General features: G+C 37.0%; 1 protein-coding gene across 14 annotated transcripts in view; it reads right to left on the reverse strand.

Annotated features, from left to right (window-relative positions):
• The window catches only part of STIL (STIL centriolar assembly protein), a 65,698-nt gene that overhangs the window by 50,347 nt on the left and 2,441 nt on the right, over positions 1–12,910 (reverse strand). For all 14 annotated transcript variants that reach the window (XM_040470156.1, XM_040470155.1, XM_040470151.1 and 11 more), the window contains 6 exons: positions 12,698–12,783; positions 8,273–8,380; positions 5,814–5,926; positions 5,309–5,496; positions 3,699–3,946; positions 596–679 (listed from right to left, as the gene is read on the reverse strand). In XM_040470156.1, coding sequence (XP_040326090.1) covers positions 596–679; positions 3,699–3,946; positions 5,309–5,496; positions 5,814–5,926; positions 8,273–8,380; positions 12,698–12,741 — 785 coding nt within the window. In that variant the 5' untranslated portion in view covers positions 12,742–12,783. The remainder of the gene's footprint in view (positions 1–595; positions 680–3,698; positions 3,947–5,308; positions 5,497–5,813; positions 5,927–8,272; positions 8,381–12,697; positions 12,784–12,910) is intronic.

Consider the following 12,910-nt stretch of genomic DNA (forward strand, 5'->3'; position numbering starts at 1 on the left):
TAAATCATATACTTCCTTACTATTTTTCTATTTCTACTTGTATATTTTATTGCCCTTTATTATAAAATTCCTTGGAGAGCTTTAAATCCCAACATAGTACTAATAGTACTATGCATAGGGTAAGCACTCAATAAATACTCAAAGAACATACATTTCTGACTGAATAATCTGTCTAAATGTTATTAACCACAAACTCTAAAGAAAACGCCATTCATACTAAAGGGAATTTCTGCAAAAACTGCCTGGCAGTGAATTTTAAAGTGTTATTCTGAGCCCTGGGTTCTTCAAGGTGCCTTGAAGGAAAGGGGGTAGTAATGAAGATTAAAGAAGCAGGGTTCGAAGGCTTCAACTCCAACCAGAAGAATTTGACTTTATGTGTTTTATTTATTGGAGTTCTTCCTAAGATTGGGCAAAATATGGTTTTAACTGATTCTGCTATGAAAAGAAGAAAACTTAAGAATCCTTGGCCTCTGTGGCTTTATAAGGTGACTTAAGTATTAAGTTTATATTCATAGTACAACAGATGAACATGCTTACCATATACATTTGAATACATATGTGGCTAAAAAGGCTGTCGTAATAATACAACACTTACATTCCCACTAATGGTAGAGAGCAAATCTTGGGATCTGATTCCAGCAAAAGTAATAATTTGCGTGTTTCATCCATGGTAAGATATCTAAACAGAAGAAATTCACATAAAAACAATTAAGAGTTTGTATTTTCTACCTGAAAGAGATAACCTAAATACTTGAAGAAGCATATTTTAGGCAGAGAAGATGATTCAAATGAATGTCCCCCCTACCCCACACAGAAAATACCTCAAAATGTAGAAAAAAGAATTCAGTAATAGAGATGAAAGAGATTTAACATCTTAAATTTCTATTCAAATGGTCATTGAAGATCACACATTTTTTTTTTCAACGTTTATTTATTTTTGGGACAGAGAGAGACAGAGCATGAACGGGGGAGGGGCAGAGAGAGAGGGAGACACAGAATCGGAAACAGGCTCCAGGCTCTGAGCCATCAGCCCAGAGCCTGACACGGGGCTCGAACTCACAGACAGTGAGATTGTGACCTGGCTGAAGTCGGACGCTTAACTGACTGTGCCACCCAGGCGCCCCTATTTTTTTTAAAAAATTGTGCTCTAAAAGTGTCCGCTCTTTTTAAAAAATTGTGCTCTAAAAGTGTCCGCTTATTTTAATTGGGAGTAGTAAAATCAAGGCTGACAATTTCAGATTCAAAGAGGTTTCCCAAGGAGAAGTGGATTTCCTATTACTAGAAGTGCTCAAGCACCCAGGTGACTTCACAAGAATGTAGCAGATGTGACTTCTCACCGAAGGTAGCTGAATTAGGTGAGTTATGCTCAACCTTCCATGCACTACATTCCTCCAACCATTATCAGAGAACATCAGAACCAACATGATAGAACCTCAAAATTCACTTTTTCCTAAAAGGACATTATACCACATTTATACTCTGTTATTATTTTATTATTTACAGTAAGGTTTTTTTTTTTACAGTAATCTCTACACCCAATGTGGGGCTTGAACTCAAGACCCCAAGATCTAAAGTCACACGCTCCAACAACCAAGCCAGCCAGGTGTTCCTATTACTGACAGTAAGTTTTAAGGGCATGAATAACGATAGAATTGTCAAGAATTAATTTTATTGTTATGTTTTTTTTTTTTAATTTGAGAGACAGAGCGAGCATGAATGTGTGTACGTTCAAGCCGGGGAAAGGGGCAGAGGCGGAGAGAAAAGAATCTTAAGCAGGCTCCAAGCTCAGTGCAGAGCCCAACGCAGGACTCGATCCCAGGACCCTGGGATCATGAGCCGAAATCACAAGTTGGACGCTCAACCAGCTGAGCCACCCAGGTACCCCTATCATTATGGCTTTAAAACACAAAAATAAAAATACCATTAGTCTTGGTAGTACCACTGAGGACATATTTTATTGCTACAATAACCTTAAAACACAAAGATAATGAGTTTTATCGGGCCATGTGACAAGATGATTAAGCCTGAGTTGGCAGGGAGATTTATGGATCAATAATGACACTTAGGAGTGCCTGGCTGGCACAGTCAGTGGAGCATGTGACTCTCGATCTTGGGGTTGTAGGTGCAAGCCCCATGCTGGGCAAAGAGATTACTTAAAAATAAAATCTTAAATAAAAAAATGACACTTAAACCTGCTTTGAAAGCTCTTCTGCCTTCACCATCTGATAACTTTCTATTCTTTAGTTTGGACACACATTCCTGCTTTCCCTGCACTATATATAAGCCCCTATTATGTTTACCTGCATCATGTTTACGCAAGAATATACTTAACAGACAATAAATATGGTTTTTACCTACTTAATTCTAGTGTCTAACACAATACTTATTCCATAATGGATCCTAATAAATATCAGGGTAAATAAATGAATGTGGTCAAGGGAAAGGACAAATGTCACAAATTAAATAAATCTAAGTAGGAAGGGGCTAAGGGAACTAGGTGATTAGACAGAATAGTGAATATCCTGGGTCACTACTAGCATGTCAAGGGGTCACAGAAAGAAAATTCAAAGAAACAGAAATTCATTGCTTCACTAGTAGATGGTCATGGGGACTATGAAAAACAAGTTCATTTTTCTGGCTAATTTTAGCACAAATTCCCATATCCCAATTGAGAAGCACTTTATTATTCCAAGAGAATCAAATGTTTCACTAAATTCATACACCTTTTATCACTATCACCTCTGACCATACCATGACTTTGGAACACACACTTTTTCCTTTGTACCACTCCAGCCAGAAAGGAACTCTGGTCAGCCTTTGGGACTCAAATATAGGACTTTTCTTGCTATTCCAGGGACCCTCTGAAAAGAAAACCCTCTCTTTCTTTTCCTCTTTTGAAGAGGCATTTTTAGATTGGACTTAGAGTGGAGTGTATCTTGGCAAACACTTTTGGCTCTAGAGACCTAACAGGAACTAGGGTGGAGTCACTGGCAAAGGAAGCCAGAAGCGAACTGCTTAGACTTTAAAGCAGAGGGTGCTTACATTGTCTAACCTAACTCAGGAAACAATGGATAAAGAAAGTGGATGAGGATCCAGGGAAGTATCCCTGCTGAGGGTCAGAAAGCATGCAATTTGGCTTTCCGTCCCTCAAAAACTAAGAGTGGTGATAGGAAGCTGGAGAGAATGCTGCTCTAGCTCTGTGGGGAAACTTCACCCTCCAGTGGCTGACAATTTGGCAAGCAAGAGTACTACGAAGTTTGATTTAGCAATCTCCTTTCTCTCTCTGCAGTGCTCACTATTATTCACAATTAATACTGCAAGTTATTAAAAAAAAAAATTCAGCCTCTATTAGACTCATAGTCAGATTACAGCTTAAAAAAGAAAAAGACAAAGACAAAAAGATGATAACCCAAAACTCGGCAAAATACAAAGGGTAAAATGACATGGAGGATAATCTCTCCTATTTTTAAATTACAAAATACAACCAATTTTTAATATAAATTTTACCGGTAATTTTTCTTGGGGTGATAGGCATAACTCTGAACTACATTCAACAAAATTTAACATCACATTTTAACCTTCTTTGGTTATTTATCTAGCCACCACAGATCTCTGATATGTAAACTGAATGCACAAATATTTCACATGAAAATATACTAATGTGACCAATATTTAAAATTAATTTCTCTCTTACTTACCCATATTTATAGGTACCTTGAACTTGAGAAATATTCAGATTACTGCTCAAGTTTCTTGCCAGGGCTGTTGGAATAATGGGGATGGGCTTCACAGGTGTGCATTTAAAAGTATGCGCTAGAGTTACTGCTGCCCAATGCAAGTCCAAATCCACATTGTCCAAACTTTCCCTGGAAGTGATATGAGCTCTTAGGGAAAGTAGTTTACCACAATCCAAGGAATCTTTGCTACATACATGGTGCTGCAGAGCCTGAAGAATCAATATTATACAATTATTTTAAAACTGTGAGGGGAGGGAAATAAAAAATAAAACTTTTTTTTTTTTTTTAAGTAGGCTCCACACCCAGTATGGAGCCCAACACAGGGCTTGAACTCACCACCTTGACATCAAGACCTGAGCTGAGATCAAGAGTTGGACGCTTAACCAACTAAGCCACCCAGGTGCTCCATTAAAAAATAAAACTTTGAGGGGCACCTGGGGGGCTTAGTTGGCTGAGCACCCAACTTCAGCTCAAGTTATGATCTCATGGTTCGTGAGTTCGAGCCCCACGTCTGGCTCGCTGAGGACAGCACAGAGCCCACTTTCAGATCCTCTATCTCCCTCTCTCTGCCCCTCCCCAACTCACACTCTCTCAAAAATAAACATTAAAAAAACTTTTTTTAATTAAAAAAATAAAAAAATATAACTTTGAAATCTGTCCACATCTCTAAAGGTTTTATTTCATACTGATGCATGTATACACATATATACCTTGGATTAACAAAATTAAACAATTTCTGATTTGTGATATTTCAATTCTCTCATTTCTTTCATGTGACCAAAAAGCTACATGCATAATTATGTCAAAGCAAGTAAGAATTACTGTACCAAGCTCCATCATCTATTGCCAGATGTGCCAGCAGCATTTCAAATTCTTATCAGAGAACGTCACTTCCAATAAACATTCATCACATGAAAAAAATGAATGTTAAACTAACTCTGACTCAATTCAGAAAACCTAAAGTCCATTCTTTGATTATTTTCTTATTGCCCTAAAGTGTCAGGTCAGTTCTTCCTGCATAGTTGCTCATGCCCACTGTGTCCTTCCTAGACTTGGCCACCACTCTAGAGGCTAATTACACCCTAATACACATCTGACTATTGCAATGGCTGACCTACTCTCTCTGACTTCAGTCAGGCTGCTGTATCAAATAAACTATCCTTGATTTCATATTATCTCCTCTTTTCAGAAACTTTCAATGACTCTACATGGCCCATATAACAAACGTCAAATTCCTCAGCCTGGCAGATAAGGCTCTCTATAATCTAGCCAAGCTCATAGTCCAATCTGATTGCCCACAAACACAGCAAAAATCTACATCCTTAATATGACCCTGAGCACATCCTGCACTTTGTTATCTTGGCCATATTGCTTCCCCTTCTGGAATGCTACCCATATTACCTCCCCAGAATTTCTACCCTCAGAAACCACATTTAACTATATTTTAACAACATTCAATCAGAAATTATTATGAATACTTGTTAAATATGGGTTTATTGAAATACAACACAGGACACATAACTTGATACTTGTGTTGAACTAAGAATAATCAAGTTATCAACAAATCCCACCTTAAAAGCTGAACTGAAGTCATCTGCATCATGAACTATTACTTCTTTTGAACAAAGTCCATGAGTATAAATTTTGCAAGGAATCACAAAGTCCCCAGGAAGAGCAGCAGTAGGGGTTCTTTCTAAACATTCAGGTACTTCTCGACCAGGATCAAAACGATCTACTGTCAATGTCACACTTTCTTCATCTGAAGAACAAAAATAGCAGTTATTATTATAGCATGACAATAAAAATTTGAAATCAACCAAGCCAGCCTACAACTACAGCAAAGCATTTTGTTCATCGCAATAGTACACTAAACTCTTATTTTAAAAAACGACTTGCATATACATTCTTCCACGTTACCAGACTATGAAGTCTGTGATGGGCAGTGTCAAGTTTTACTTACCTTTGTAACCTTGGTATACAGCAAAGAAAATAAGCACGAAGAATATTACAATAATTGGCTGAATTCAAAAGACAAATTCTATTATAGTTATAAAAATATTTTTTTAAATATATTACCTTCATCTACTATGAGAGAACCAAGTAAAAAGCATGGCAGGTTTTTTTTATTCTGCTTAGCATGACGATAAGCAAGTCGGATGGTCTTTTCAGTTACCACAAGCTTTGGATTTCTGAAAAATAACAGAAGTCTTTTATGAATGTGATAGATCTGATATCCTAGAAAACCCTCCTGCCATGATAATGCCTAAAATATAACACACATCTTTTAATATGTATAGAAAAATCATTGTTGGGGTGCCTGGGTGGATCAGTCAGTTAAGCATCCAACTCTTGATTTCTGCTCAGGTCACAATCTCACTGTGAGATTGGGTCCTACATGGGGCTCCATGCTTCAGCACAGAGCTTGTTTGGCATTCTCTCCTTCCCTCTCTCTCTCAAAATACATAAACTTAAAAAAAAAAAAAAGAGAAAAATCATTGTTGAGAAATCCTAGGGTCAAAAATGGGCAGGAGATGGGGAGTGGGTAGAGAGAGCTGCCTGGAAACCAGGATTGTAACAAACAGACACTGAAGATATCGTTGTTCTCTGAGTCTTTGCTTAATTTTATGAACCAGAGCAAGGATTAAGAAACTATGAGGCCAGGCTCCTGTTTTTAGAAATAAGGTTTGATTAAAATATCACATCCATTTGTTTACATATTGTCTATGGACTTCAGATACTAGCATTATTGAATCCAAAATATACAAAAATACAATTCAAATGTGTAAAAGCATATAAAAGGGACTCTAAAATACGGTCAAGGAAGAAGATACTATCAAAAAAGACTAGGCAGGGGCACCTGGATGGCTCAATTGGTTAAGCTTTCAAATTTTAACTCAAGTCTTGATCTCAGGGTCTTGAGTTCAAGCCCCACATTGGGATCTATGGTCATAAAGCCTACTCAAAAACAAACAAACAAACAAACAAAACTAGGCAAATTTAAAAAAGAACCACAAAGGACCTGCAGAAATAAAAATATAATCAATTAAAGACTCAATATAATGAACTGGGGATAGGTACATGAATTTTTATTATTATTTTATAAACTCTGCATATTATAAACAATCATATATATAGTATACTTCCACATTTAAAAAAACCTAAATGAACAGGTTAAATGGTAACAAAGTACACTTAAAGAGAAAATTAGCAGTTGAAGACAAAAACATTGTAGCAAAGACAAATAACAAAAAATATAAAAGATAAGTCAAGAGACATTAAGAATGAACAAGTCTAAGAAATATTTAATTGAACTTTCACAAGATTGTTTTTTATCAATGATACTATCCTTCTGTGCCATCTGGTCTAGAACTTAAATACTTTGTGACTTGTATCTCTCCTTTATTCGACTGAATCCATCATCAAATGCTACAAGCTATTTTCTCAAAATACCGGTTTCATTCTTTCCTTTTGATCTCAGTACTGCTACACTGCTCTAAACCCTTATAATAGCTCCCGTTTATTGAATACTTCCTATGTTCCAGGCACCATGCCAACTGCTGCTTTACAGAGTCTGTCTCATTTAATACTTACAAGAGTGCTATGAAACAGATATCATTATTCCCATTTTATAAATAAGGAAACTGATCCTTGCCTACTTTACTGAGGTTGCATACATAAGTGGTAGAATCAGGATTTGACCCTCTAGGCAGTCTGACTCCAGTTACGGCACCTTAAACAAACCACTGTGGCATAAATCTATGTTGCTTAGATTACAAAAAATCATCTCATAGCCAGGCTAACTCTAGGCTCTCCCCACTATGACCCATCCTTCTTAGAATTCTGCTATTAACAAATAACTCCCTTACATACAAAATCGCAGTGAATCTCTATCTTCTATTAGTTTAAGCCTAAGCTGTTATGTCTTTCTTTCAAGATCCTGGTTATAACCATATTTTACAGTCCTTCTAACATGATCTATCCACTCAAAATCAGTTCAATCTTCTCAATGCTCTACAAAGGTATTTATCATATTTTGTCTTTTGAATTCCTAGACTTAGAACTTTAGATCTGCGAATATTTTAACTGTGAAATTAATATTACTTCTCAAAAGCATAAGAAACAGATTAGGGGCCCTGGGTGGCTCAGTGGGTTAAGAAACGGACTTTGGCTCAGGTCATGATCTTGTGATTCATGAGTTCGAGCCCCGCGTTGGGCTCTGTGTTGACAACTCAGAGCCTGGAGCCTACTTCAGATTCTGTGTCTCCCTCACTCTCTACCCTTCCCCTGCTCACGCTACCTCAATCTCTCTCAATCTCTCTCTCTCAAAGAATGAACCAACATTAAAAAAAACTTTTTTTTTTTAAAGAAAAGAAACGGATTTAAGAAGTAGCAGAAGGGATAATTTGTTTGAGAGGAGCTTTTGAATGGAAAAGTTAAAAAAAAAATGAATTAGTCATAGTAATCAACTTTGCCTTACACATCCTTTCGACTCCTGGTTTATACTGGTTTGATCTGAAAAGAGACACATCTTATACCTGTAGTAATTGAGGTGTAAATAGATGAAATCTCCTATTGGCATCGGGTTCCAAAGTGCACATTTTGATGGAGGAAAGTAGAAAGGTACCATTCTGCTTGTAGGAAACCTTTAAAAAGAAATTTAAATCAAAGCACAATGAAAAGCAAACTTGGCAGAAATTTTGTAAGAAAGAGTTTAAAGTTAAATGATGAGGGGGCACTGGGTTAAGTGTCTGACTCCTGATTCTGGCTAGGTCATGATCTCATGGTCGTGAGATCAAGTCCCATATTGCACTCTGTGCTGAGCATGGGGCCTGCTTGGGATTCTCTCTCTCTGACTCTCCCCTGCTCACCCAGTGTGCTCATATGCACTCACTCTCTCAAATTAAATAAACACTAAAAAAATAAAAAATAAAAAAAAATAAAAAAAAAAACAGAGTTAAATGATGAGGCTTATCAAACTACTTTTGTAATTTAAATTTTGTTTAATGTTTATTTATTTTTGAGACAGACAGAGACAGAATATGAATGGGGGGAGGGCAGAGAGAGAGGCAGACACAGAATCCGAAGCAAGCTCCAGGCTCCGAGCTCCAAGCTGTCAGCACAGAGCACAGCACAGAGGGGCTCGAACTCGCAGACCGTGAGACCATGACCCGAGCCAAAGTCAGATGCTTAACTGACTGAGCCACCCAGGTGACCATTTTTATAATTTTAAAAGAGCTTAAAAATATTTTTTAAAAGTAAAAAAAAAAAAAAAAAAAAGTAACTTTATTTCAAGAGAATAAGTATTCAAAATTTAGGTATAGCTTTTCCCTATCCTTTTTTTCCTATGCATACCATATGTTTAAAAATAAAAAGCCAGGAGGGGTGCCTGGCTGGTTGTCAGTAGAGCATGCAACTCTTGATCTCAGGGTCAGAGTTCAAGCCCCACATTGGGCATGGTGCCTACTTAAAAAAAAAAAAAAAAAAAAGCAATTGGTAGCATCCATTCTATATATCCTTTTTAAATAACAGAGAAATAAGTATAAACCATGAACTTACATTTAAATTTAAAATTAGAGGCACCTGGGTGGCTCAGTCAGTTGGCGTCCAACTTTGGCTCAGGTGATGATCTCACAGCTCGTGGGTTAGTGCCCTGAGTCAGGCTCTGTGCTGACAGCTTAGAGCCTGGAGCCTGCTTCGGATTCTGTGTCTCCCTCACTCTCTCTGTCCCTCCCCTGCTTGTGCCCTGTCTCTCTCTCTCTCTCTCTCAAATAAATAAACATTAAAAAAAAATTAAATTTAAAATTAAAATGCTATCCTTCTGAATTAATTTCTAGGTAGTATCTAATAAAATTATGAAAAGCACAAAAACTTAATACAGTCTTTATTTTTCAGTGGTTCCAAACTTGGTATCTGGGGTCCTATTACTTAAGTTTAATTACTGAAGCATCAAAAGGACATCATTGTAATTCCTTAGCAAAGACTCTAGAGGCAGTGTAAAGCAAGGCTTCAATGTTAAATCATACAGAGTGCCATCACAAAGTTTATTTTACATAAGTGAGTGACATGAGAACACCACAATAAGAAAAAACAATGGAAAGAGAGGACTGGGGAAAAAATAGCCAGTCACACATAATTAAAGCAAGAAAGGGACGCCTGCCAGGCTCAGCCAGAAGAGCATGTGATTCTTGATCTTAGAGTCATAAGTTCAAGCCCCACATAGGTGTAGAGATTACTTAAAAATAAAATCTTTAAGGGGCACCTGGGCGGCTCAGTCAGTGAGGCATCTGACTCGACTTCGGCTCAGGTCATGGTTTCAGTTCTGAGACTGAGCCCCACGTTGGCATCCATGCCCAGCACGGAGCCTGCTTAAGGTTCGTTTTCTCCCTCCTTCTCTCTCTCTCTCTCTCTCTCTCTCTCTCTCTCTGTCTCTCTCTGTCTCCTCCCTCTCTCCCCCCCACCCTGCCCCTTTCCCACCCAAGTGCACTCTCTCAAAAAAATTTTTTTGTTTTATTTAAAAAATTAATAAAATCTTCAAAAAGAAGTAAAAAAAATCAGGAAAGTTCTGACAGTGTATCATGTATTAAGGATACCTTATTCTAGACTCTAGACCTTACTTTTACATTATCAACTGATGAAGCTTCTCAACTAAAATACTAGCCCCATTTTACTGATTACCTACTACTGAGCACTTTACATACACAGGCATCCTACTGAGCACTTTACGTACACAGTATGTCTCACTAAAACTATTCTAGAAACACTTTATTATCCATTTTATAGATAAAAAACTGTAACTTTCCTAACTTCGTACAACAATTAAGTAGCAAAGCTGGGATCTGAATCTAAGTGTGGCTAATTTGGAGTTTATACTTCTAAAAGCTGAATGGTATAGTGCTTTAGAACCTGGGTTCAAATTCTCGCTCTACCACATTGCTAGCTGTATGTTTTCAAATCCATGTCTAATTTGAATTCATAATATCTATGAGAAGGATTTTTAATCTCCTTTTTTTGAAATGAGGCCATAGTCTGAAATTGAGAAATCTGTTCAAGGTCACAAAGCTAGTAAGTAACAGTTTATCTATGTTTCTATATCTAATATATTCATCACTTATTAATTGAGAGGCAGTATGATGTGGTGGGTGAAAGCAAAATGTGGTGGAAGTCAATTGTTTAGGTCTGAAAACTTGTTCCAAAATCTGCTAGCTGTGTGACCTCGATCACATTACTTAATGTCTCCGTGCCTCAGTTTCCTTATCTGCTGAACAGAATAATACTGGTATCTCCTGGTAGTTACACTGAATATTAAATGAGTCAAAATATGTAAAGGGTTTAGAGTAGAAGTCACATAAGGTTTAAATCCTGGCTATAACACTTACCAACTGGATAACTTTGGGTTGGTTAATCTCTCTACACTATAGTTTCCTCATTTAAAAAAAAGGCGGGGGGGGGGGGATTGGATAATAACAGTACCTACACCTCATAGATTTGTTGTGAGGATTAAATAAGAATAGTGCAGGGTGCTTAGCACAGTACCTGGCACATAGCAAAATTTCAAGAAATGCTGCTATTAGTCCTTTTCTTAATCTAAGGTATGCAGGTAGACTTTAGAGGCACAAACAAAATTTTTGATAACAAAATTTTGTGGTACAACATTTTACATGTATGCATATAAGAGTTTTTTCTTAAGGAAGGGGATTCATGTTATCAGATATTCAAAGGAGTCTGTAACCCCAAATTAACTCAGAACTGCTGCTTTAAAGCCCAGAGATTACTGAAAATCAGAGGTCATTAAGTTAAAAAAAACAAGAGTTGAGTATTTTAGGAATAATCAGTTTATTTTTAAAATTTTTTTAAGTAATCCCTACACTATGTGTGGGGCTCAAACTCATGACCCCAACATCAAGAGTTGCATAACCTACAGATTGAGCCAGCCAGGTGCCCCAGGCAAAATGTGTAGTTACCTAGAATGTAAGGCATGAATCTGACTCAATAATATTATCTTACCTGGAAAATAAGAAATGAATTTGACTCAATAATAAATAAAAAAGGGAACGTATTGACTTGTTGCAAACACAACAAGTTCTTCCAAAGAATAGAAGTTGACAGATTTTCAAATAACAGGTGGCAGCAGGATAAAACAGAAGGGTCAAAATTAAGCAAAAGGATTATGATAGCCTCTTTGGGTTATGTTTCCCATTGTCTTCAAAAACACCTGGCACAAAAGAAAAATATGGAGAATGAAGGTAACTCATGGATGTAGTTATAGTTTAGAAGAAAAAAATTCACATGTCACCGTTAATTGTTCCTCCCTGGGGGAAAAAAAGAATAATGAATGATCCAAACAGCCGCATAACACAAGCCAATTTGCCTTGTCCCCATAGTATTGACAGACTGCGAAAATTAGGGGACAGGTGGCAAGCTCCTCCTTCCTATTCCACATGAGTGGGGAAAGGCTTAGGAACATTTAAAGAAACTTGGGACATCCAATGTGCAATTTTTCCCATCAAGGATTAGGGTTTAAACAAGGGAAGGAACCTAACCACTTTCTCATTTGTCTAGGATGTAAATAAGTATGTACGTGATTTTTAGCCCCAAGAACTCAGGTTCTGTTTCCCATCAATAAAGATGCTCTGTGAAACCAAAAAAAAAGGAGGTAGGAATGAAACTGATATTTACTAAGTGCCTACTATGTACCAGACCCTTTATTTTAGTGTTCTTATTTAATCCTTCACAATAATCTTGTGTTACATAGACATTACTATCCCCCATTTACAGATGAGGAAATTGAGGCTTAGAGAATTAATTAACTTGATCAAGGTCACCCACCTACCAAGTGGTAGAGCTAGGATATGGAACCAGATTTTCCCAATTGGAAAGTTTGTGTTTTTTTCCTATTCCAACCTATCTTTCCAACGTATGAGAAGCAGTTAAAAAAACATTTTGTGAAACAATTTCTATACCTGGTATTCATCTGGGGCCCTGTAAGAGGATATCTAGGCTCCATGATAGTTGTGAATGATGTATTCAATATCAAATGCTCAGTATCCTAAAGAAGTAAAGAGAATGTTACTAATGAGTGACAAAAAAAAAAAAAAAAGAAAAGAAAGAAATACGATTTAACCACATATTAACAGAAGTGTACGCAAAATTAGATAACTTATATTAAGTACTTT

The sequence above is a fragment of the Herpailurus yagouaroundi genome, unplaced genomic scaffold, assembly GCF_014898765.1.
Source record: "Herpailurus yagouaroundi ecotype Mexico unplaced genomic scaffold, PumYag 77, whole genome shotgun sequence".
In the NCBI taxonomy this organism is placed as follows: domain Eukaryota; kingdom Metazoa; phylum Chordata; class Mammalia; order Carnivora; family Felidae; genus Herpailurus; species Herpailurus yagouaroundi.